General features: G+C 41.0%; 1 protein-coding gene across 2 annotated transcripts in view; it reads left to right on the plus strand.

Moving 5' to 3' along the window:
* The window catches only part of med1 (mediator complex subunit 1), a 59,489-nt gene extending 43,629 nt beyond the window's left edge, over positions 1 to 15,860 (plus strand). For both annotated transcript variants that reach the window (XM_073827990.1, XM_073827991.1), the window contains exon 16: positions 8,873 to 15,860. In XM_073827990.1, the coding sequence (XP_073684091.1) occupies positions 8,873 to 12,635 (3,763 nt within the window). In that variant the 3' untranslated portion in view covers positions 12,636 to 15,860. The remainder of the gene's footprint in view (positions 1 to 8,872) is intronic.
* The last annotated feature ends 10,895 nt before the right edge of the window (positions 15,861 to 26,755 follow it).

Genomic DNA, 26,755 nt, shown 5'->3' on the forward strand with positions numbered 1-26,755 from the left:
AATATCTATAGATTTTATTTTAGGCAAGTCGTGATGATTTAAGAAAGCTAAATTGATCAAGCATATGAACTCACCATCTGCCGCTGGTCGCTTCTTAAAAAAAAAAAAAAAACTTAGCCTATATTTAACGGGAAAAAATGCTTTAAACTTTTTTCTAAATTAACTTAAAAAAAAACTGAAACGAAATATAATTACATTGTCATTTGGCCTATATACAAAACTGAACTATTTTAATAGCTAAAAAAAAATGTTTTGGGAGAAGTGGCCAAAAAGACGATCTTGGGTCGGAGTCTGGCCAGTCTATTACCAAGAATTCTGCCAAGAGCTGGGCTAGATTTTAGGCCTATTCAGGGCTCTATACACAAAGCAACGAAAAAACCTGTTACATGCAAAAGGAAAGACTTCAAAGCTGGACAGCACCATGCGCTCCGTGAGACTGGGTTGTGCGCTCAACATTAACACAATTCATATGAATGCGTAATTCAACTGTGTATACTTTACACTTATATTAAAAATTAAATGAACGGCACGTCTCAATCTTAGTGATGATGTAATGGATTAAATGTAGCCTAATGGACGAAACTGCGCTCACATGACGCGTGTGTAAGGATATTGTGACAAACAGCACGAGACAGCAGTACTCCTCTATCTCAGCTGGTTGGGGGGCTAAATCGAGATATTAAAAATTCTAATGGGGCTATAGCCCCCTAGCCCCTTTGTAGAGCAGTCCCTGTCTGCAAGTGCGTGGCACGTCATTCGTGTAAATCACGAGCGCATGCGCACTCTGGTCAAAGCGGCAATACTGCGATTAAGGTGTTTACATGCCGGTATACTTCGATTAAAATCGGCGTGCGCCACCTATGTTAATACGATTATGCTTGCTGCGATTATGAGCTTAATCGCATTATTATAATCGAAGTATTGCGTTTACATGAGGAAAAGTTTAATCGCAATATTGCCAAAATCTCATTATAATCGCATTAAGAGGGTCCATGTAAACGCACTCAATGATGGCCTTCTGGACAGCAATCAGGTCGGCAGTCTTACCCATGATTGCGGTTTTGAGTAATGAACCAGGCTGGGAGTTTTTAAAAGCCTCAGGAATCTTTTGCAGGTGTTTAGAGTTAATTAGTTGATTCAGGTGATTAGGTTAATAGCTCGTTAGAGAAACTTTTCATGATATGCTAATTTTTTGAGATAGGAATTTTGGGTTTTCATGAGCTGTATGCCAAAACCATCAATATTAAAACAATAAAAGGCTTGAACTACTTCAGTTGTGTGTAATGAATCTAAAATATATGAAAGTCTAATGTTTATCAGTACATTACAGAAAATAATGAACTTCATCACAATATGCTAATTTTTTGAGAAGGACCTGTATATATATACAGTGGGTACGGAAAGTATTCAGACCCCCTTAAATGTTTCACTCTTTGTTATATTGCAGCCATTTGCTGAAATCATTTAAGTTCATTTTTTTCCTCATTAATGTACACACAGCACCCCATATTGACAGAAAAACACACAAGGTCAGCTTGGATGGTAAACGTTGATGGACAGCCATTTTTAGGTCTCTTCAGAGATGCTCAATTGGATTTAAGTCAGGGCTCTGGATGGGCCATTCAAGAACAGTCACAGAGTTGTTGTGAAGCCACTCCTTCGTTTTTTTAGCTGTGTGCTTAGGGTCATTGTCTTTTTGGAAGGTAAACCTTCGTCCCAGTTCGAGGTCCTGAGCACTCTGGAGAAGGTTTTCGTCCAGGATATCCCTGTACTTGGCCGTATTCATCTTTCCCTCGATTGCAACCAGTCGTCCTGTCCCTGCAGCTGAAAAACATTCCCACAGCATGATGCTGCCACCACCATGCTTCACTGTTGGGACTGTATTGGACAGGTGATAAGCAGTGCCTGGTTTTCTCCACACATACTGTTTAGAATTAAGGCCAAAAAGTTCTATCTTGGTCTCATCAGACCAGAGAATCTTATTTCTCACCATCTTGGAGTCCTTCAGGTGTTTTTTAGCAAACTCCATGCAGGCTTTCATGTGTCTTGCACCGAAGAGAGGCTTCTGTCAGGCCACTCTGCCATAAAGCCCCGACTGGTGGAGGGCTGCAGTGATGGTTGACTTTCTACAACTTTCTCCCATCTCCCGACTGCATCTCTGGAGCTCAGCCACAGTGATCTTTGGGTTCTTCTTTACCTCTCTCACCAAGGCTCTTCTCCCCCGATAGCTCAGTTTGGCCGGACGGCCAGCTCTAGAAAGGGTTCTGATTGTCCCAAACGTCTTCCATTTAAGGATTATGGAGGCCACTGTGCTCTTAGGAACCTGTGCAGTAGAATTTTTTTTTTTTTTTGTAACCTTGGCCAGATCTGTGCCTTGCCACAATTCTGAGCTCTTCAGGCAGTTCCTTTGACCTCATGATTCTCATTTGCTCTGACATGCACTGTGAGCTGTAAGGTCTTATATAGACAGGTGTGTGGCTTTCCTAATCAAGTCCAATCAGTATAATCAAACACAGCTGGACTCAAATGAAGGTGTAGAAACATCTCAAGGATGATCAGAAGAAATGGACAGCACCTGAGTTAAATATATGAGTGTCACAACAAAGGATCTGAATACTTAGGACCATGTGATACTTCAGTTTTTCTACAAAAATGTCAACAATTCTGTTTTTCTGTCAATATGGGGTGCTGTGTGTACATTAATGAGGAAAAAAATGAACTTAAATGATTTCAGCAAATGGCTGCAATATAACAAAGAGTGAAACATTTAAGGGGGTCTGAATACTTTCCGCCCGCTGGGCACCATTTTCTTAATGCTACCGGGATGGCAAATGCATCAAGGGTGAGGGCCCGCCGTCGCTGCTTGCAGCTATATTTATTATTATTATTATTATTTATTCTATTCTATTTTATTTTATTTATTTTTGGTGAACAAAATACATAAATGAAGCCACAATATTAAATACTAGGGTTGAATATTGACTGAGTAATTAACTATTTTGTAGAGGAGGGTCAAAATAGCAGTTTTCAGCTGATATTTGAAGCCAGTTACAGGAAAAACAAAAATAGCAATGATGATGCCAGCTTTCTAAAGTGTTTGTCGTCCTCTGTAATTGACTTTAAATATCAGATGAAATTGTCATTTCAAAACAGATTAGTAGATCTGTTAGTAAAATCTGTTGACTTTTAGCAGTCTTATTGCTATATATGCCAGTAATGACAGTTCAAAAATAGGAAAAGGCATTTTTATTGTTCTGAAACCTGGATCACCCAGAAGAAACCCATACAGACATAGGAGGAACTCTGTGCAGAAAGGTCATGTTGTCATGTTTTTACTGTTTTGCAAGTTGTCTCTGCAATACAGCCAAAATAATATTTCTGTTTTAAAACGATGGGTTACATGGGTAACCTAGTTCTGTGAATGAAGTCAACACGCCACAGTATGGGTCAGCCTCGTTAAGGATGAGCTGTCAGGAGACGGTATATCAAATTAACCACGCCCTGCTTGCAATCAAGGTCTATAAATACAGGTGCGAAGCAGCCGGCACTTTCTCCTTTTGCCGACTTGTGAAAAATGCTCCACAGAACTAGGTTACCCATGTAACCCATCGTTCTATTTCATTTCAGTCAACACGCCACAGTATGGGTCAACTGTGTACCAGATAAGGTCAGGAGGGGAGAAAACCCAAGCGGGGCAATAACTCAAGGAAACCAGTTCATGCTAACAGAACATTTATTAGTTTTCCTGTCATTTGCATAGTTAAATCGTAGGGATTTCAGCACCTTGATATTGTCTATATAAGGCAGATCATGTCTGTTCTGCTGTTTGCAAGACAGTCGATGAGACAGTTGTAGCAACATCTAGACGATAGAACTTGGCAAATGTCATAGATGATGACCAACCAGCTGCTGCACACACATCCTCCACAGAAGCACCTTTCAACAATGCCCAGGAGGCAGCAACTCCTCTTGTTGAGTGGGCCTTCACTCCCTGTGGAGGAGGCATCCCTGCACTGTGATAGGCTAGCTCTATCAGCCTGACCATCCATTTTGCCAGGCTCTGTTTGGACACTGCCTGGCCTTGCACAGAGTCTCCATAACAGATAAACAACTGATCCGTACGCCTTATCTGTTGTGTGCAAGAAATATATCTTCTCAGTGCCCTAACAGGACAGATTAGATGCAGTCTGGCTGACTCCGCTGAATTGTGAGGAGGTGGATGGAAAGGTTCTAGCACCAAGGGCCTGGAAACAGGAACGGGGCAGAACTTTTGGCAGAAATGCAGGGTTTGGAAGAAGTGAAATAGATGAGCCGTCTTCTCCTAATCTCAAACATTCAGAATGTACAGAGAATGTTCTCCGAGATTTCTGTCTGACTCCCGTCTAGTGGCCAGACGTGTAACCTGTACTTCCCTGGATTCGGGTGGGAGATCTGACCCCGAGCCTGAGACAGCATATCCCGTCTGACTGGGAGACGCCACGGTGACCCTTTCAGCAAGGCTATTAAATCTGGCATCCATGACTGTTGAGGCCAATCTGGTGCCACCAGCAGGACTTTGGCCTTCACATTTCTCACTTTGGCTAGGACTGCAGGCAGAAGTGGGAAAGGAGGAAAAGCATACAGGAGTACTGGGGGCCATTCGTTCGCCAGAGCATCCACCCCTAAGGGTCCTCTGGGGCCCACCATTGAATACCACAGGGGACAATGTGTGGTTTCCTGTGTGGCAAAAAGATCTACTCTGGCCTTCCCGAAATGAAGCCAGATGGCCTGTACCACTGCTGGGTGAAGTCACCATTCTCCTGGCCTGGGACCCCCCCTTGACAAGAGGTCTGCTGCTACGTTGTCCTCTCCCGGCAAGTGTACAGCCCTCAGGGACACCCCTTGAGCATGTGCCCATAACAGGAGATCCCAGGCCTTCCTGTGTAGGGATATTGAACGTACTTTGCCATGGTGATTTATGTATGATACGACAGATGTGCTGTCTGAACGAACAATCACTTGCTTCTCCTGAAGCTGAGGAAGAAAATGGATTAAGGCCCGAAATACTGCCTCCAGCTCTAAGAGGTTTATGTGTGCTCCTATCCACGGGGCATCCCATTTCCCTTGTACTGGATTGTCTCGCCAGACAGCACCCCAGCCTACTTGTGAGGCATCTGTTATGGTTTCCCTTGAACATAGTGGGCCCAACTTGACTCCCTCCTTCAGGCCTGGAGTTGAGAGCCACCACTTGACTGCTGGAAGACAATCCCAGTCTCTTGGAATCACTCGCTGTCCATTCTCGTATGGACTCACTTTGTACTTTGCCAGCCATCGCTGTAATGGGCTCATGTGAAGCAAACCTAATGGCACCACCTGACTGGCTGCTGCCATTAGGCCAAGCAGTCTCCGACCCAACATCACTGTAACTTGCTCCTTTTTGAGGAACTCGGACAGGCACTCTTTCAACACTGACTGCCTCTGTGGAGTCAGAGATGCTCTCATTATACTCAAATTCAAAGTCAAGCCTATGTATTTCACTACCCTTGTGGGAGTGAGACAACTCTTTTTGCTGTTCAGCCCCAATTTCTGCAAGTGGGTTAAGACCACCTTTGTGTTGCTCCTGGCCTGCTGCTCTGTAGGAGAGCAAATTACCCAGTCATCCAGGTAACTGGCAATACGTAGGCCCTGGCGACGAAGAGGGATGAGCGCTGCGTCCATACATTTGGTGAAGGTGCGGGGAGCCAAAGACAGACCGAAGAGGAGAACATTGTACTCGTAAGCGTTGCCCTGAAAGTAAAACCTGAGGTACTTCTTGTGGTCTTTGTGAATTGGGATGTGGAAATAGGCATCTTGGAGATCCACTGTTGTGAACCAGTCCCCTTGTCTGATGAAAGTTAACAGGGTTGAAAGACAAAGCATACGGAAGGGCAGCCGCTTCAAATGATGATTGAACTTCTTGAGATTTAGGATGGGCCGAAGACCCCCATCTTTCTTTGGAATCAGGAAATAGGTTGAATAAAACCCTTGCCCTATCGATCCCGAGGGCAGGCGTGTTATTGCTCCTTTTCCTAAAAGAACTGACACTTCGTCTTTCAGAGACCTGCACTGCATCTCCTTTTTCAAAACAGTAGGAACAATACCTTGAAATTGGGGTGGCTTGTATTTGAATTGGAGCCTGTATCCGAACTCCAAGGTGCTTAGCACCCATGGACATTGAGTGCATTGCCACCAGTGGAAGAGATGTTGACTGGTAAAATGTGGGACCGGAGGATGATAACCGTCAGTGACGGTTTCTTCCGCCTGCTGCACGTGTGCTGGAGGACTCTGCCTGTCGTGATCTACGAAAGGACTGCCGGACTCCTTGACTTGGTTTTGTGGATACCCCTTGGGCAGCAGACCGGCGGTAACCTACAAAGGCTTGGCTTGATGATTCTGCCCGAACCCAATTACTGTTCCCAGCTGATGTGCGTAGCCCACGAGTAACTGGAGCTCTAACCACTGATCGAGTCAGTTGTCTTGTTCTACGAGACTGCTCCAAGGCGGCTTCTGCAGGGGGTCCAAAGACTTCCCCAGGCACTAATGGGGCTGCCTTGACTGCCATGCAGTCTTGATCCAACAAATTAGCTTGAGATAGCCATACCTGATGGCGTGCTTGAACCATATTGGCCATGGACTGCCCCAGGGCTTGAGCATGTGCAGTTGTCCCTCGGATTGGCATATCCACCACTCGCAATGCTTCTGAGATGCTTTCCCTTTCTGTCAAAGTGGAGGACAAATCTTGCAGTAGACTCTCTAAATAAACTAAGAAAAGTGAGTTTGTGCATGCCAGTCTTGCAGACAAGGCCGAGCCATGATAGGCTTTACGCAGTTGACTGTCAACTATCCTACCCTGTTTGCTAGGGTGTGTGGCATCCCTTCCAGTCCTGGTCATAGCCCCAGCCAACATAGCAAATGTGGGTCCAATCTAAGGAGCTGTAGCAAGCCCATAAGTTGCTGCCCCTGCCAGGTTACCCAGCTGTGTCTTAGGGAGTGCCGTGGAACTAGGGGCCTTCCAGGAAGACTGCAACTCCGTTATAAAATCAGGAAGTATTGGCAACCCCTCTGATTTACGACGCTGAGGACCTCTATCAAACACCGAGGTTGATGTTGAAGTAGCCTGAGAAGGCAGCTTTGCACGCTCAGCTGCTCTTGAAATCACCGCTTTGTCTGAAGGGTCCAGGGAAGTAGTCTCTGAGGTCTCTGAAGCACTATCCCCCATTTCTGACTCAGAGATGTCCTCTGGATCTGAAGGCCCAGCATTTTCATCCCCTCCAAACACTCCAGAAGCTGTTACCGAAAGCTCATCAGGGTGGCGGCAGTCCATTGCTGAGCCTCCAACAAAGTGTTCAGAGTCTCTTGCATGCCTTGCATTTGCTTCTGAAGGTGACCAATATCCCCTTCTACATGCTTGCGTTTACGAGCTTGTTTACGTTTGACCCCTTCCTCCTGAGGATCTCACTCAGACTGAAGTGGCTGCTTGCCTGCAGGCATCTCAGAGGGTAAACCAGTGGTGTTTTCCTCTTGCATTATAAAACAAGCAAACTTGATTCAGTTAGCTTTCGTCTCCAGAGACGAAGAGGCCTCTTTGTCTGAATTGCAGCAAGACTCCCACACTGTAATCACAAACAGTCTTTGTTTGTTATAAAATGCCTATGAAATTGCACAATATAATTATGACAATATAATTATACTTACCTTATGTTCTAAACGTGAAGCACACACCCATACACAGCAGCATTCACCCTCACGGGCAAAGAGGCTCCTTTAATTCGCCCACGTGTTTGTTTACAAAAAACAAACGTGAGATAATACGGCAGTTTAAACCCTCGGGGGTAAAGAGACTCTGCTTAGAAAGGTTTTACAACAAAAGAACGCGCAGTGAAACTTGCCATCAAACAGCTTTCATCGCTAGGAGGCAAATAAGAGAAAGTGCCGGCTGCTTCGCACCTGTATTTATAGACCTTGATTGCAAGCGGGGCAATTTGATATACCGTCTCCTGACAGCTCATCCTTAACGAGGCTGACCCATACTGTGGCGTGTTGAATGAAATTAAATAGAACAAAAGCCTTACAAGGCAGATGGCAGATGTTTAGTCAAAAGTGAGCAAAGATCAAGATCTTTGTCATTATTTCATCTTTGTTATTAAAAAATAAGAACAAAGATAGGCTACATGTTACAAATACACATAATATACAAATAAAACAAGGAGTGCTTTAATTTTCAGGTACAGTAGGTGCATTTAGCAGTAGCATTCAATAAATTGAATTAACACATATAAAAATAAAACTCTATGTATACATAAATGATACACTTATTAAAGCAACTGTATTAAAGTTCTTCAGTTAAGAGCAGTGAGTGATTTTTCTGTTTTTTTGCAAGTCTACCATCACCCCAAAATGACAATTCTGTCATCATTTACTCACTCTCACGTTTCTTAAACATAAAACATGTTAAACAAAACTTTTGAAGAATGTGGGTAACCAAACAGTTCTACTTCCATACTACTACTTCCATAGTATCTTATTTATTTTTTCCCACTATCAAAGTCAGTGGGGACCAGCTACTGTTATCCACATTCTTTAATATATTTTATTTTTTTTATGTTCAGCACAAGAAAAGATTAATACAGTAGAGGTTTGGGACATGTGAGTGAGTAAAACTGTTCCTTTAATGACAATCGGCAGCATATTTAGTTTTGTCGCTTTAAGAGCTGCATGCAGCTAATATACAGGCGCGCATCTATTTTTCTCAACTGTTTACTTTCACTTTAGACATAACCAACTGTGTTATATGTAATCACGTGAAATGAGTCAAAAATCCTTTCCGGTGTTGAATATGTTTTTCTCTCCCTAGATGCATGTCCATTCCTGTGACTATGCGTGCCATACGACGCAAGGCGGAGACCATTCAGGCAGATACTCCAGCATTGTCTCTTATAGCTGAAACTGTGGAAATTATGGTGAAGAAGAACTTGCCCCCAACTGGCAGCCCAGGTTACATGGGAATGGGTACAGGGCCAGATGGGAGCAACCCAATGAGTATTCCTAGTTTAAATAGTGGAACCAACTCTGCAGGAAGCAACAGTATTGTGGGTGTAGGAGGAAGCGGATCTTTCCAAGGCCCAATCACCTCACTTTTCAATATGGGTCGTACTGGTCAGGGAGGATCATGTGTTGACACAATGGGACAGGGTGGAAGCCAGCAGCAAGCAATGCAACAACAACATCAACAGTCTCAGAGCCATGGTTCAGATGACTTTAGTAAAGTCACTCAGAATCCAATCCTAACCAGCCTTCTGCAAATAACAGGCAGTGTTGGCTCAAGTCCTACTCCCCAGCCACCTCAGCCCCACCAGACCCCCCCACCAACCACCTCACCGGCAAGCAACACTAAAAACCACCCCATGCTAATGAACCTACTGAAGGATAATCCCTCACAAGATTTTGCTGCATTGTATGGCAGTAGCCCTCTAGAAAGACAGAACTCATCTGGGTCCCCACGGACGGATAGCCAAGGACAGTCTTGTCCTGGTACAAAGGGCAAGAAAAAGCGTCCAAGAGGCTCTGATAAAGGAGTAATGGGAGCAGGTGTTGGAATGAGCATGAAACAACAATCTCAGCAACAAGTAGGAGGCATGACTCAACAGCATCATCACACACACCATTCTGAAGATGATTTCCACAGAGAGCTTTTCTCTATGGACGTTGATGCCTCCCAGAACCCCATTTTTGATGTTGGTCTTCCAGGTGATGGACTTGACACCCCTCACAGTATCACTCCTGCTCCAAGTCAGTGTGGAACACCTCCTTCAGGTCCTGGAATGCCATACCACTCTCAGTGTCATGTCCAACCCCAGACACAGGTCCAGCCTCAGACACAAGGATCCATACCCCGTATGGTCCGCCTCTCCAGCTCTGACAGTATTGGGCCTGATATCAATGACATTTTGTCTGATATTCCTGATCAGGCCAACAAAGGAAGCAACAGCAGTCATGGCCAGCACCTCATGGCTGGTGAAGAAGGAGGTTCCTTGGGAACTCCACTCCGGGATTCTTCCAGCTCAGGCCAAGGTAGTGCAGTTTTTGAGGCAGATTTGTTTAATGCAAACAGCAATGAAAATCCCTTTACTGATGCAGCAGACTTGATTGCAGAAGCTGCTACTGCAGCAACACCCAATAGCGATTCTTCCTCAACTAATTTCTTCCCAGACACAGACTTCAACCCAGAGCTTTTACCTGGACAGGGAAGTTTTTCACAGACCTACTTTGAGGATAGCTCTCCCAGCCCTGACCCAGATCTTGAACTAGTTAAAAGTTTCAGTGGAGGAAGTCAGCAAAACACTCCTACAGGCACACCTCAGAATCCTGCCTCACATGGCCAAAATACTCCAGAGGCTTCATTAAAAGACCCTTTTGAAATGGGTATTTTTGGTGGGAATGGTAGTGGAGGAAAGTCAATACTGGGTCCAGCATCAGATATGGTGGACTCACACCTTTCTCATACTGGTGGAGGCCAAAGTCCACTCATGATGGGCATTGTGGTAGCCGGTAATGATTTTAAAAGCGGTGATGCAAAGGTTAAATCACAGCAGATGAGGGCAAAGGAGGATAATGGGGGAGGAAATTCAGGAATGGGAATGGGGAGTGTATGCTCTTCTGAAATTAAGCAGGTGAAGCGCAGTCGCACTCCTTCAAGTGAGGGCAAATCGAAAGACAAACCACCAAAACGCAAAAAGCTGGACCCAGATGCCAAGTCACCTTCACACAGCTCAGGGGGTCGACCATATACTCCTCCTTGTGGGAGTGCCACTTCTGGAGGATTAGTAAGTTCAGGTGGATCTAAGTCCCCTGGGAGCTCAGGAAGATCCCAGACTCCACCAGGAGGTGCTACTCCACCAATTCCCAAAATCACTATACAAATACCCAGGACTTTAACTGGAGGAAAAACATCATCTCATGGAGGCTATACATCAAGTAGCTCAGCAAGCGGAGGTGCTGGTAGTACAAGTGGCACAAGCAGTAGCAAAAGTCACCATTCCCACTCCTCTTCTTCAGGGAAGATAAAAAGTAGTAAACTTGAAGGCTCTATTGGGCAAGGCAATATCTCCAAATCATCAAGCATTGCAGGTATTGGAAGTGGTATGCCTTCTCAATCCAAAGGATCTTCCATGGGCATGGGTGTAGGCAAGCCATCCTCTTCTCCCATAACAAAGCATGGTTTGTCAGGCTCAGGCAGTGGTGGCAGCAGTGGAACAGGAAGTGGAAATAAAATTAAGCCCCAAGGTGGTAAGCCACCTGGCTCACTCATGAACCCCAACATTAAGCCCAATATATCACCCTCACACTCTCGTTCTGGAAGTTCTGACAAGCTGTCCTCTCCAATGAAACTTCAACAAGGCCAGGTGCCTGGAACCCCATCCTCCTCTAAGGCTAAATCCCCTATTGGCTCAGGTGGTGGAGGGTCAGGAGGATCCAAGTCTTCTTCAGGTGGTGGAATGGGAACCCAAAAACAGTTAGGCAGTAGTTCATCCACAAGCACTTCTTCATCCTCCACTTCCTCTGTAAGCTCCTCTTCATCATCTGGCTCTATACCCTTTTCTTCAAATGGTCAGTCACAGTATGGAAGCAGTGGTGGTGGTTGCAGTGGTGGAGGGGGTGGTGGAAACAACCCTAATGCAAAAGGCAAGTCCCCAAGCCGAAACAAAAAGCCATCTCTTACCGCAGTCATAGACAAACTGAAGAGTGTGGGTAGTGGGGGAATTGGTGGAGAGGAGGGCGAAGTTTGTGGTGGCAGTACAGGTGGGGGAGTGCTGCAAAATACTGGTCCTACATCCTCCAAGCATGGTATGTCCTCCCTAGGAGGTGAGTTTCTGAGCAAACGAGACAAGATAGACAAAGATAGCAAATCCAAGGTGTCTGGATCAGGAGGCAATTCTGGTGACAAGAAGACTGATTCCAAAAGTAGTGCAGTGACAGGCACTGGTGTGGCAAAGATTATCATTAGCAAGCCAGAAGGGGGCTCTCCAAGCATAAAATCTAAAGTAACTCTTCAGAAACCTGGAGAAAGTTCTGGAGATGGTGCCATGCGTTCCCAGCACTCAGGCCACAAAGCATCACCTCTTTTCAGTGGGTCTACACCAAAACATGACCGCAGCTCTCCAAGTCACAGCCGTTCCCCTGGGTATACACCTATAAATCCAGACAGTGAGAGTGAGTCTGGCAGCAGTTCAATTGCTGAAAAATCTCATCAGAACAGTCCTAGCTCCGATGATGACCAAACTATGAGACCACACCAACCCATTCAAGACTACATGAGTTCCATATCCATTGGCCAAAGTGAAAAACACAAGAAACATAAAAAAGAGAAGAAGAAGCAGAAAGAGCGGGAAAGAGACAGAGATCGAGAAAAAGAAAAGAAGAAGTCAACAATGTCTTCTGGGCCCTCCTCTCACCCAGTAAAGACAGATGGTTGGTCCAGATCCCCTATATCTTCAGAAACTTCAATGTCATTGCTTAGCTCTGAGCGTTCTTCACGACCAAGTCCTGTGTATATGCATACAGAGGATGACGACCTCATGGACTCTGCCTTAACAGGCAATCTAGAACCTTTCAAATAGTAATAATAATTATTATTATTTAAAAAAAAAATTGTAGAGGCAAAGAAATGCAGCTGACTTTTTTAAAAATTATTTTTTTTAAGCAATTGGAAAAAATAATACTTCAAGTATTTTATGATGATTGAATTATGTATAAGTGTTACTATTTTTAACGTGGGATGAATTTCTGCAAATCATATATTGCAAAGAGGGAGGGTTCTGGTATTTTTAGGCAAGTATCTTAAGGTTATCAGTTTTTATTTGGAAAAAAAAAATAATCCATTTAAAATCATTTGGCAGTATATAGAATATTGGTACAATACTTTAAATGGATATTTAGTAGCTATGTATGTGTTTGTTTGATTGTTCTTTCCTAATTGTATGGTTTATTTTTCATTTTTCCAAATGAAATGGTATATACACTGTGAGATCAAAGTAGTCCTGTATTTTATTGAGCTATTTTGCTTGCTTAACTGGACACATTGTTAAAAAACATGACATGGTGAAAGCTTCATTCCTTATTTGTCTGTTACCTGAAATGAGTGATAAACATATTGTATAAAATAAAACCACATTTTTAATTTTTAATCCATTTTACTCACCTGATGGAGAGGCCCAAGTAAATACATTGGTAACCTTTTATTTATTAATTTAATTTTGTTTGTAAATTATTTCAAGCACTCATGCTTGTCTGTCTGAAGAATTACATATATCTTGGCTTGTCTGAACATTTACAGACAGATTTGAAAGGAGAAAGTATGAGATGGCTCTAAACTGCTACATAATAAAAGTTACGTGATAGGTGTGGGGTGCATTAAGCCAAATGTCCTGGGTTAAGTTGAGCCAATGGCTCATCTCGTGTCTTCTTATTATTACATATAAAGTATTACTTTACTGTAATTCTACATTGCGTTTCACATATTTTAGACAAAAAATATATTTCATTTTGCTATTTGTTTTGGACTTTTTTATCCTGATTTTATCCTGGAATTTTTAAATTGACCTTGCTGAAGAAAACTGAAAATGGATTTATTTTCCTGCTATATTAATAAGTGGGATGCTGAGTAAAAGCCCAGTCCTATAAGATTAATTGCAGGGGTTTTTTTTTCTTCAATATGAACTTTTTGTTCTATTTTTTTTTTTTTAAATAAGCCCTGTTGAAAAAGACGTTTAAAGTAGTTGAATTTATCTTTGAATAAAACTTTTAAAAATTCATCCATCTATCCATTCCATTATCAAAACTGCTTTATATGTATTAGGGTTGCGTGGAGCTAGAGCCTAACTCAGTGTCTTATGCCACAGATGCGGGAACACCCTGGATGTATGGACAGTCCTTCACAAGTTATTTGTTAGTGAATTTCTAAAGCATGAGGTGAAAATATTTTACTTCAGCATAAACAAAGGCACCATTTAGCCCCATGTATATCAACTAAGGCCACAAAAGAGGATTTCTGAATGCACAAAATGTGAACGAATCGTTCTATTGTTTGTTAAAGCTTTCAGGTTTTTTTTTTTTTTTTTAGTGAACTGGTCAAACCAGACTAAAATGTTTGCATCTCAAGTCAGCCTGATGCACAATTTTCTAAGATTACTCACATTCGGATATGTCTGACAGCAGGGGTGATTTCAGGATATTAATTTTAGGGGAGCTCAGCCTCCAATGAGGGTATAATAACGGGTTGTGTTATGTGTTTTGGAGGCCTTAAAGAAGTACTCCTGGGGGGTCCCCCTCGCATTTGGTGGAGGCCCCACGCAATCACATGGGTTGTGTGGTGCCTGAACATGCTATTGTATAATATTGAAAATAAATAACATTGACTAACAGAGTAGTAGTATAATAAACTTAATGCAGTATTCCACTGTATTGCCTAAATGAGTATAATTTGATTTGATAAGTTTTCCTGATTACATTTAATACAAAACAATATTTAAAACAAAAAAAGCATGATGTTTTGAACTCTGTCAATCACTCTGACATGCAGTTAACATTAGTACATTGACTGAGTGCTGTCTGTCATTGTGTTTAATAATGATATCATGAATTTCCCATAGCAGCTCAATTTTTAATGCCTAATTACTTTTCACCCACCCTGTATGTGAGGGGTACATTTTCGCTGAAGGAAACAGCTGTGGTGTGATGAGGGGTGAAAACTTTGATGGTTTGATAGTTTATACTTTTACTTTTACAGTGTGGTATTAGTACTTTACTTGATGATCTGAATAATACTTCCACCACTGTTATTTCTGTAAGTTAGCTAGCTAACATTTATTTTAGGCAAGTCCTGTTGATTTGAGAAGGCTGAATTGATAAATTGATTAAAAAACAAAAGCTTGAATTTAACAAGCATAAAATGTTCTAAACATATTTCTAAATTAACTTATTAAAAAAAGAAATAAAATCTAGCAACTTTGCCATTAAGAATCAAAACTGAACTTTTTTAATGACTGCAACATGGGCTCTGTTCTGATAAGTTGTCGAACAAGGACAGGGCTCGGGCCTGAGCATCTCATGCCAGGGCTGGGCCTGTGCAGGACTCTATTGGCTCGGTGCACAAGATGGCGTCGGTGAGCTTTGGCGACTCGAGTGTGTGCATACCTACTTCCGGTCTTTGCGGCGCTCGCATTTACTTTATGGGGAAACTTGGCTAGATAGATATAATGAATTTTTTTCAAAATATATCGAATAGTGGTATATCAAAGACCAGAGAAAACATCCTCCTTAAATTATTGCATACCTGGAAATTCATCAAGATACAACGCAGAGATTGCTTCATTCTTGCTTCGGTTGATTATAGTCATATATGCGGCAGCGGCAGATGTTATTAATAATCCACAGGGATCTCTTCATTCATAAACAAACACTCAAATGTGCAATACTGGACATTTACGGAGAGTTGATCGTGTTCTGACTGCTATTTATAAGCTCATAAGGTTTGCATCTGTCTAACGAGACGATCAGAGATTTCTGCATTATGGACTCAATGTAGCCTATGTTTTATTAATTTTATTTGGTAACAACATTTAACATCATTGTACAATTCAACATAGTTTAGTTATGCTAGGTTTGCATTTATTAAAAGATCGGTTTGCATTTCCCTGTGTGATTCTATTAATATTTAGCTTTATCTGTTTGTGAATTATATGCATAGCATAAATCATTATCTGTCTCTAAGCAGTGCATACAGTCGGCCTATATTTTTGCGAATTTTTAGCATTTATTAACAAATAAATCAAATCTTTAAATGATTTTACAGTCTGTGTTTTTATTTATAAATATGTTTGATGCAAAGTTATCTATGTGTAATATATTGAAATAAGTTGTGAAAATGTTGATGGAACAAACTGATGTGTGCAGAATTGAGAAACTGATTTTATTGACGAGCAGCCGTGTCTCTTAAGGTAAATGAATCTCAGTTTTTAAAAAAAGCCAATGTAATAAAAATATTTTATAAAAAAAAATTATTTGTACATTTACATAACTGGTAAGGGAAAATTACATTGTGTAGCTGTGTGTGCACATCATGAGTTTAACTTTCATTTCATAAACAGTAGGGTTTAATGCCGCGTTAAAAACTTGTTAGTGTATTTCATTCATTCATCAGACCTGAACATAAGTAAGTTTCAAATGCCACTGTGCTCAATTAACATATATAGTACAGTAGTAATTGCAGTCTATATCTTACTTTTATTTTTAGTGATATTATAAATCCTGTAAACATATGTAGATGGTAATATTTGGATTTCTCCGGCACTCTGAACCGGTATTTAGCAAAACCGGAAGCATTTATGCATACACTCGGTAGAACGGAAATCCAAGATGGCGGAGATATGCAATTAGCCAGTTCATTCCCTCGTTTCAACTAAAAGTTCCCCCTCGGCTCAGCGGGCCCCCAATCTGTCCGGGCCCATATGCACCTGCATACCTAGACGCGAAGCCCCTGGTTTTATGGCCTTATTTCAGTGACTTCAACATTTTAGTTTTTCACTGACTACGCATAAAAGTTGGTTTCTCAAATACACAATCAAGTACATACATACATACATATGCTGCTCACATATTATTGTAGCACAGTTTGTGCTGAATACAGTGTTTTCAAACTTGATCCATTTATATGTTAATAAGCAACTGAAAAAAGCAGAAATGTCAGGGAATGTCAAAACTTCTTCAGGCCCCCTGAAAACACCCCAGACAAACTTAGATATTTTGTAAAAACTGCCTATGTGCAGTTTACCTAAAATAATTTTATCTTTGCATACTTTTTTTTTTTTTTTTTTGAGTGTTGATTATTGTATTTGAAATTAAACAGAATTTGAAATAATAGTTTGGGCTCTTTTGTTAATTGTAGTCTTTTATATTTTTTAATGTTTAAGTTATAGGGCTCCCTATTTTACAGCATTAGCTGAGATAGATTTAGAGGTAGAAAATTTCAGTTATATTGGTCAATGATAATTCAATTATAATTGAATTGATTTAAAGTCCCCCTGTAGTGAAAATCAAGTTTTTTATGTTGTTTATTTGTGGTGTTTTTAATATGCTATTAGACAAACCATGTGCCAATCCATTAATCAACACCATTCCTGAGTATTTTTTCTTCTTAAAACTGTAGTTTCCCAAAGGCTGTCCCAAAAACGTGGTTTGAAACCACCCTTTTTTTGTTACGCCACAAACTTCAGTAACCAATCATGTCAATTGATAGAGTCCTACCATTAGCATGCAAAATAGACTTTAAACGTATATGCTCGCGGGCCCGAATTGGAATCACAAACTAGGCTGCATTCGAGCCATTTTGAGCACACAACATCGTCAAGTAAGTAACTTTAACGAATGTTACAGTATCCACTGTAGTTGTCAGCTAGTAAAAACATAGTTTTATCAGTCATTATCTGTGTATGACCATTATATTGTATTTAGTTGAGTTCAGTTAGTAGATCAGGAGGTTTTGGCTAGTGTGACTGAGTGGAGGCGGGGCTAATTTGCGTATTCATAGATCCGCATTTAGTAAATGAGGCAAGAGGGGTAGATTCAAGCTGTTTTAAGGCATGAGCATATTATTTTCAAATTTAAACATGTAATTATGATGATCAAAGTTTAATGAGTTTTAAGAGATAAAATGTTTGACTACATGGGGACTTTAAAGACAGAGCCACAAATTGCTTAGCAAACCATTGTTTAATAAAAATTTGAAACAAAACAAACAAAAAAAAGCAGTGTTTTCTCTCCCTGCTCTACCAAAAATGTATCACACTTCAAAACTGAGATACTGAACCATCATTTTTGTGTAACATTACACCCCCAATGTTACTTCTGTTATTAAAATTATATTATGAACATAAAAAATGACTGTGAATCAATGTTTGTGTTTAAGATGTTTAGAATTAACTGTGCAATGGTATTTTAAATTAAAAATAGTGAAGTAAAAAATAGTGAAGTAAAATGGGCCATTCCAAACATTGCTCAGAAGAAGCAACATAATTTGATGAAAAAGTTGTTAGGACACTGGAAAATGTGTAAAGTTTAGCAAATTATAGGATGCTCAGTTAAATAATCTCAGATGCTTTAAAATGGCAACAAAACACTGAAACACTAAAGAAAATGATCTGCTAAAACAGACAGAAGAATAATCAGGATGGCAAAGATCATCATCTCCAGAAAGAACAAGATGATCTAAAATTAACTGTAATTACTGTTACAGCCAGAAGACATTTGATTGAAGCTAAGTTATCAACAAGAAGCCCCCATGAAGCACAATTTTTGAAAAAATGCCATACGCAGAATCGGTTAAAATTTGCAAAGTAGCAATCTGTGGACTGATGATAGTAAAACTTTCTTTTCGAGTGTAGTGGTTATTGAAAGTGCATCAGCCACTGAAGCATGGTGGCTCAAAATCATGGTTTTTCATATTACAGTGTTGAGCTTATGTATTGCATCCCATGGAAAATGGATCAGTCTGAATACATCAAAATACTTAACAGAAATTATGTTTCTTTATACAGAAGAGGAGATGCCCCCCTGAAATGGGTATTTCAACAAGATAATGACCGCAAACAAGTAAGTGAGCAACATCTTGATTATTGTGATTTTTTTTTATGAGCTGTGAACTCTCATCCTGACGTTTATCTCATTCCCATTTACTGCAATGGACCCATTAGTGAAGTTTTGTAATGCCAAATTTCTCCAAATCTGTTCAAATAAAGAAACAAACTCATGTACTCATCTTGGATAGCCTGAATGTTAGAATATTTTGAGCAAATTAAAATTTTTGGGTGGACTGTTACATTAATTAAATTGCAGCCTTTGATTTATTAATTACAATAACACCCCCCCCCCCCCTCCCTTTTTTAATTTAAGGGAGACAAAAACAAGGTTATTTTTTAGGAAGAATAACAGCTTGTTTATTGTTTTGTTCATACAGGGTTAATACATTATTTAATTATTCTGTTAATCAAAAAATGCCTTAATATTTTATATAGACTGTTTCAGACCCTTTCAGAACATACAAAATTTAGGTAATAAAATATTACAATAAAATATCACATAAACATTGATTAGTAGATGGTGAACATTAACAACTATGCAGCAAACACAGACAAACACTCAATGTTACACAGGTAATAGAAAGTTAGGCATATTAACATAACATTAATGTTACACAAATACACAAACTAATAACACAATAAAATTTCAATATTTACTCAGTTTAAAATACATCATATTTAGTATAGTACAATGCTAACAGTATATGGTTCCGGGATGCACTTTTTTCCAGGGGTTTCAATACAGCGTAATCGATACTGCGTCACCAGGCAGGCGTGGCCTATTTGAGAATTTGCATTGGTCACCGATCATGCGCAGTTAGGGAAAAGCCATTTGCTTCAGATACCTCCACTATTGCAGGGGTTTCGTGCACTTCATATTCATATACAGTATCATGAAATACCTGTCCATGTTTGCAGGGGTATCGTGCACTTCATAATTATATTCATATATAGTATCTTGAAATACCTGTACACGTTCGCAGGGGTTTCGTGCACTTCATAATCATATTCATATACAGTATCTTGAAATACCTGTCCACGATCGCAGGGGTTTCGTGCACTTCATATTTATATTCATATACAGTATCTTGAAATACCTGTCCACGATCACAGGGGTTTCGTGCACTTCATATTTATATACGGTGTCTTGAAATACCTGTCCACGATCGCAGGGGTTTCGTGCCAGATACACTTAATATTTATATTCATATACAGTGTCTTGAAATACCTGTCCACGGTCGCAGGGGTTTCGTGCACTTCATATTTATATTCATATACAGTATCTTGAAATACCTGTCCACGATCGCAGGGGTTTCGTGCACTTCATATTTATATTCATATACAGTATCTTGAAATACCTGTCCACGATCGCAGGGGTTTTGTGCACTTCATATTTATATTTATATACAGTGTCTTGATATACCTGTCCACGATCGCAGGGGTTTCGTGCACTTCATATTTATATACAGTGTCTTGAAATACCTGTCCACGGTCACAGGGGTTTCGTGCACTTCATAATTATAATCATATACAGTGTCTTGAAATACCTGTCCACGATCGCAGGGGTTTCGTGCACTTCATATTTATATTTATATACAGTGTCTTGAAATACCTGTCCACGATCGCAGGGGTTTCGTGCCCTTCATATTTATATATACAGTATCATGAAACACCTGTCCAAGATCGCAGGGGTTTAATGCCAGATACACTTCATATTTATACTCATATACAGTATAATGAAATACCTTTCCACGATCGCAGGGGTTTCATATTTATATTCATATACAGTATCATGAAATACCTGGCCACAATTGCAGGGGTTTCGTGCCCTTCATATTTATATTCATATACAGTGTCTTGAAATACCTGTCCACGATACCGTTGTAAACCATGATTAATTTTCGTAAATAGACGCTACACGTTTTACATTTCTATAACGGCTGTTTATTTGTTTTCGAAAATCGTTTAAATGTAAGATTTTAAAACATAAAAATAACCTGTATGACTGTGTTGTCCTTCATTATCCATCAGTGCTGATCCTAGGTTTTGAAATGCCCGTGCAAAAAAACTGACTTACTGCGCATGATCGGTGACCTCTCTTAATATTTTTTTTTTTTAGAAAGGGGCGTTTTCCCAACGCCCCCAGAAACGCCCATTTTACGTCGTGGTAATGAAACCCCTGGAATTTAGTGAGTCCCATATGGTTCCCTTTCTGTCGTTTACTTCGACATTGTGTTGAATGTACAACACTAGGGGTCGCTCTTGGGAGCCCAAACACCTTTGATATCTTGAGAAAAGGTCAGTGAAATGGGGTGTGCAGAATTTTCATAGCTGACCACACCCCGGACATGTGAGTATAAATAGGTCAGCGTGGGATCTGTACACTCGTTTGTATTCTTCAGAGCCGAATACAGCGTCTCTCTGTGAGAAGCAGCACCAATCATCTCTTCGTCGTTAGATCTATGGCACAAAGCAGCGGTCTCTCCTTTTCAAACACAGCTAAGTGTTGTGAGAATACTCCTGGGTGCTTCAACGGCGATCTTTGAAGAGCAAATTTCCTCATAAAAGAGCAGTTTCTCTAAAAGAGCTGACACAGATGGATTGTGTGTTTGCAAAATGCCTTTCCTTCCATATCCTTCTGGTCGTGGTTCCTACCTCTCCCCTAACGATCAGCACGATCATTGTGTTCAGTGTTGGGCTTTTCTCGCACTGAAGCAGCATTCGTTGATGGTTTATGTTCTGCTTGCGAGGACGTGACTATGGGTACGCTCTGCTCACGAGTCGCATTTTTTCTGAAGAAGCAGCGGCTCACCTCGACTGCTTCCCATTCCGGTCCTCCTACTTCTGGGTATTAGGCCATAGCGATGTGCATCGATGGCGAGCTATAAGTCGGCGTGGCCCTGCATTAAGCCAGGCCCAGTCAGGCCCGTATATATATATATATATATATCAGTGATGCGAGGGTTGATCCGAAATGAGCGGGTGCCCTCGGTCACCCGCGGTTACGAGTCATCCAAAAATATTTTTAATGATATTCGGGTCGTGGTCGGTCGGGTCGTTTGAAATAAAGATGCCAATCTAAATAAGATTCTATTAATACAAAAGAAAATCTTAAGAATTATGAGTAAATCAAATAGATTGTCATCATCTGCTCCGCTTTTCATAAAATATAACATTTTGACTATATTTAATGTTAACATCTATTGCATAAATATCTTTATGTACAAGTATGTGAATATGACAAATATTATGCCCAGAGTTTTTAATAATTTTTTCATGTATTCTTCGGATGTTCATGCTTATTCCACAAGGCGCTGCAAAGACTTTTATCTTCCTTTTTGTAGAACTACGGCCAATCAATCTACACTGAAATATAGAGGGTCTTTCCTCTGGAATCATTTAGACCCCGCTTTAAAGACTAAAACCACTCTAAACTCTTTCAAAAGAGAGCTGAAAATAATGTTAACATATAAATGAGTTTATCTTGTTAATTTGTTATATTTAAATGCTTGATGTGTGATTGTATTGTCTTGTTTGATCATGTAACTTTATTTCCATTTAATGGGATTTTGGGGAGGTGGTTTTATAAGACCTCAGGGTCTTCTCACTCTCTCCTGCACAGTATTTTCTTTTTTTTTTTTTTTTTTTTTTATTGGATTTGCAAAGCTGTATTTTAAATGTTATATGTGCAAATAAACTTTCATCTTTCAACTTTCAATTAAACCTTTGTAATTTATATAGTACTAGACACAATTTTCTATCAAATACATAGACCTACACTTTATTGGCTGAATAATATAATATAATATATTATTATTAATATAATATAATACCTTTTGAATGTTGAGCGTTATTAACTGTTGAATAAATACTGACGCGGGACAAAATGCCGATTTCCCAACACGTTGAACTGAGCAATGCCATTGTAACATTTTAATAGGCTACTTTTAAACGCATATGTGACCCTGGACCACAAAACCAGTCATAAGGTAAAATTTTACAAAACTGAGATGTATACATCATATGAAAGCTCGATAAATAAGCTTTCTATTGATGTATGGTTTGTTAGGATAGGACAATATTTGTCTGAGATACATCTATTTGAAAATCTGGAATCTGAGGGTGCAAAAAAATCTAAATACTGAGAAAATCACCTTTAAAGTTGTCCAAATTAAGCTCTTAACAATGCATATTACTAATCAAAAATTACATTTTGATATATTTACAGTAGGAATTTTACAAAAAATCTTAATGAAACATGATCTTTACTTAATTTCCTAATGATTTTTGGCATAAAAGAAAAAACAATAATTTTGACCCATACCATGTATTTTTGGCTATTGCTACAAATATACCCGAGCGACTTAAGACTGGTTTTGTGGTCCAGGGTCACATATAGCTCAGTAATGTCAGCTTTATGTATTTTCTGAGAGGGGGTGGGATTTTTGTTGGGAAAGTCGGGGAAGAGACGCACACTTCGATTAGACTGGATAAACACAAGCAGCATCTTAATTGTTAAGAAAATGGTATTCCTAATAAATGTCTCGAATATTTTGAATATGTCCAATGCTTCTCTTTCTTTTTGGAATTATTAGACCCATTTCACTATGTCTTTTCAAATGCCTAGGTCTGTTTAATTTCTAGCTCTGTTTTTAAATGTTTATTCAAGCAATAATATATAAATTATCTCATGCATATGCTTGTTTAAAACCAGGGATTAAAAACGAATTCCAAGTAAAAATGGTATTTTTTCTTTACATTTCCAGAGAGCGAAACGAACAAAATTAAACATTACTTAATAAATTCAAGCACTATAATTTCCTTATTCATTTGATACAACTATTATAGCTATACAAATATAAAATAATTTATATCATTATGTTTGCATAAGAAAAGTCGTTAACCTAGCCTATTAAGTTCATTTAATATTCTTGATAATTTTTAGAAGCAGTTAAAAGTTAAGAAAAAATGAATTAGCTTGTAGTCTATATATATTTAGGGCTATAGGCTAATCTTTTTCTTAACTTTTATTACACTGTAGATCGAAATAAAATAATTATTGATCATATTTAACATCAGAGAATCACTGACATAATTTAGAGCACTTCGAAAACGAAAATATTTAAATCTGTATAAAGGAAAGACAAAATAAATCACAACAAGAACAATCTGTATTTTTGTTGTAATCAAGAACATGTCTTTTGACAAAATTAGCCTAACTAATTAATGCCGAATGATGTTTGACAGTAAAGGCACCTCCACCGCAGCCGCAAATAATCGCTGGTGTCAGTCGCAAATATTAAACATGCGGGTCAGGAAGCGGGTCTGGTACAATATTTACTTTTTTTTTGCGGTCCGAGTTGCAGGCGGGTTAGTTGAAAATGTCGGTCGGGTTTGGGTTGTTTATACATTGACCCGCGCATCACTGATATATATATATATATATATATATATATATATATATATATATATATATATATATATATATTCTCGCAGGAAGGTGGCACCACTAGCCCATCCTCAGGCAAACAGGGACCCACGGCAGGCTTCCAGGCGCAATAGAGCCGGTACCCTCAGCCGAAATGAATAATACGCTTTACATTGTACCCAAAAAGGAATGGTGGACTCAGACCAATCTTGGATTTGAGAACTTTGAATCAGGCCCTGCTCAAGCTTCCGTTCAAAATGCTAACCCTAAAACACATTACCGTGTGTTAAGCAGCAAGATTGGTTTGTGGCAATAGACCTGAGAGTACTTTCATGTCTCGATCCTTCCAAGGCACAGTCCGATCCTGCGGTTTGCCTTCGAGGGACGAGCATTTTAGTACAAGGTCCTTCCCTTTTGGGCTGTCCCTGTCGCCTTGCATCTTTACAAAGGTCGTGAAGGCTGCCCTTGCCTCTCTCAGGGAAGTGGGTATACACATTCTCAACTACCTCGACGACTGGCTAACTCTAGCACACTCGCGAGATTTGGTTTGCTCCCACAGGGACGTGGTTCTCAAACACCTAGCTCGACTGGGACTTTGGGTCAACTGGGAAAAGAGCAAACTCTCCCCAGTGCAGAGTATCTCTTTTCTCTGTGTCACAGGGCTGTGCCCAGTCAGTGCAAAACTGCATGAGAACACTCAAGCGCAGAACAGCAGTCCCTCTGAAAAACTTCCAGAAGCTCCTGGGACACATGGCATCCTCAGCCGCGGTCACGCGATTTTCTCGTTTGGCTCTCGGTGAAGGCGGTCGCATCTTTTCCCCTCCCTACCCTATCTCTCCTCACTGGCTTCTCTTGTCTCGTAGTTCTATCTCTGAGACTCTCTTTGCCCTGCTCTTGAAACAAAAGGAATTATGGATTTGATCAACTAGTCTCTGAATGCAATTGACACCGTCTTCTCGACGAGAAGCCTGGGTTCGGGGGAACCCAACTGTCCTGCAGGACCGTTTGCAGCGGGATACACGATGGACGGGTGGGAGAAGTGGCATGTCGTGTGGAAGAACATTTCGTTTTCCTAAGGACAAGTGTCCAGGGGTGCCGTGTGCAACAAGCATTTAGCCTTAGAGGTCTGGACAGGCCCTCGGCTGCACTGGCATATCAATTGCCTGGAGTTGTTGACAGTGCTTCTGGCCCTGAAGAGGTTCTGACCTTTAGTTCAGGGCAAGCATGTGTTGCTCCGGACAGACAAGACAATGACTGTAGTGTACATCAACCACCAGGGCGGTGTTTGCTCCTTTCGTATGTCACAACTGGCCCACCATCTCTTACTTTGGATTTAGCACAGACTCAAGTCTCTACATGCCAGGCGAACTCAATAGTGTGGCTGATGCGCTCTCACGACAGACTTCGCTTCAGGGCAAGTGGAGACTTTAACCCCAAACGGTCCAGCTGCTTTGGAGCCGATTCTGCCAGGCTCAGATAGATCTGTTTGCCTCGTTGGAATCCACTCACTGCCAGTTACGGTATGGCCTGACCAAGGGCCCCCTTGGTGCAGAGGCACTGGCCCTGGCCCTGGCCCAGGGGCCTATACAAGTATGCCTTTCCCCCAGTGAGCCTCATTGCACAAACTCAAAGTCAGGGAGGACAGAGAACAGCTCCCGATGGTGGCCCCGTATTGGCCCAACAGGACCTGGTTCTCGGAGCTGGTGCTCCTTTCCTTTATTCTTCCCTGGCGCAATCCCCTGAGGAAGGACTTCCTCTCTCAGGGGAAGGGCACAATCTGGCACCCACACCCAGATCTATGGAACCTCCATCTATGGTCCCTGGACGTGACCAAGAGGACTTCAGAGACCTTCCATCCGCAGTGGTAAACACCCTTTTGCAGGCCAAAGCTCCCTCCATGAGGCGGCTATATGACCTAAGATGGCACAAGTTTACAGACTAGTGTTCTTCCCAAGGGAAGAACCCACGGAGATGTGGCATCAGATCAGTACTATCCTTCCTCCAAGGAGGCCTGGATAGGCACCTTTCTGTTTCAGGTCCAAGTGGCGGCAATATCTTCCAAATATGATCTAGTGGAAGGTGGGGAAGCCCAATTTGATTATCAAATTTCTCAAAGGTGCCCGGAGGCTGAACCCTTCTAGGCTGCGCCTCATCCCCTCTTGGCATCTGTCTGTGGTCCTTCAGGCCTTACTGTAAGATCCATTTGAGCCCCTTCAGTCAGTCGACCTCAGCACTCTCTATATGAAGACAGCCCTCCTGACTGCACTCACATCGGTTAAAAGAGTGGGAGACCTCCAAGCCCTCTCTGTTAACGATTTGTGCCTAGAATTCGTGCCGGCAGACTCTCACTGGATACGTGCCCAAGGTACCCACTACTCCTTTCAGAGATCAGGTGGTCACCTTGCAAGCTATCCCTTCCCAGGAAGGGGACACCAACCTGTCCATGTTATGCCCAGTCTGTGCCATGCGCATCTACATGGAACGCAGTGTCCGTAGTGTCTTTCCCCCTTGGGGGGAACAGTCACTGTCCCAATATTTTCCAAGATTGTCAGCCGAATGGTAAGGAAAGGCTGGCTGAAAGCTCTTGGGCATTGGAAGGTCATAAAGAGGTGAGATGCATTTATCTAACACGTGAACCTGTTAATATTTGCATTCCCATAGACTGTGAGTTGTTGGC

The sequence above is a fragment of the Garra rufa genome, chromosome 22 (assembly GCF_049309525.1).
Source record: "Garra rufa chromosome 22, GarRuf1.0, whole genome shotgun sequence".
NCBI classification, from domain to species: Eukaryota; Metazoa; Chordata; class Actinopteri; order Cypriniformes; family Cyprinidae; genus Garra; species Garra rufa.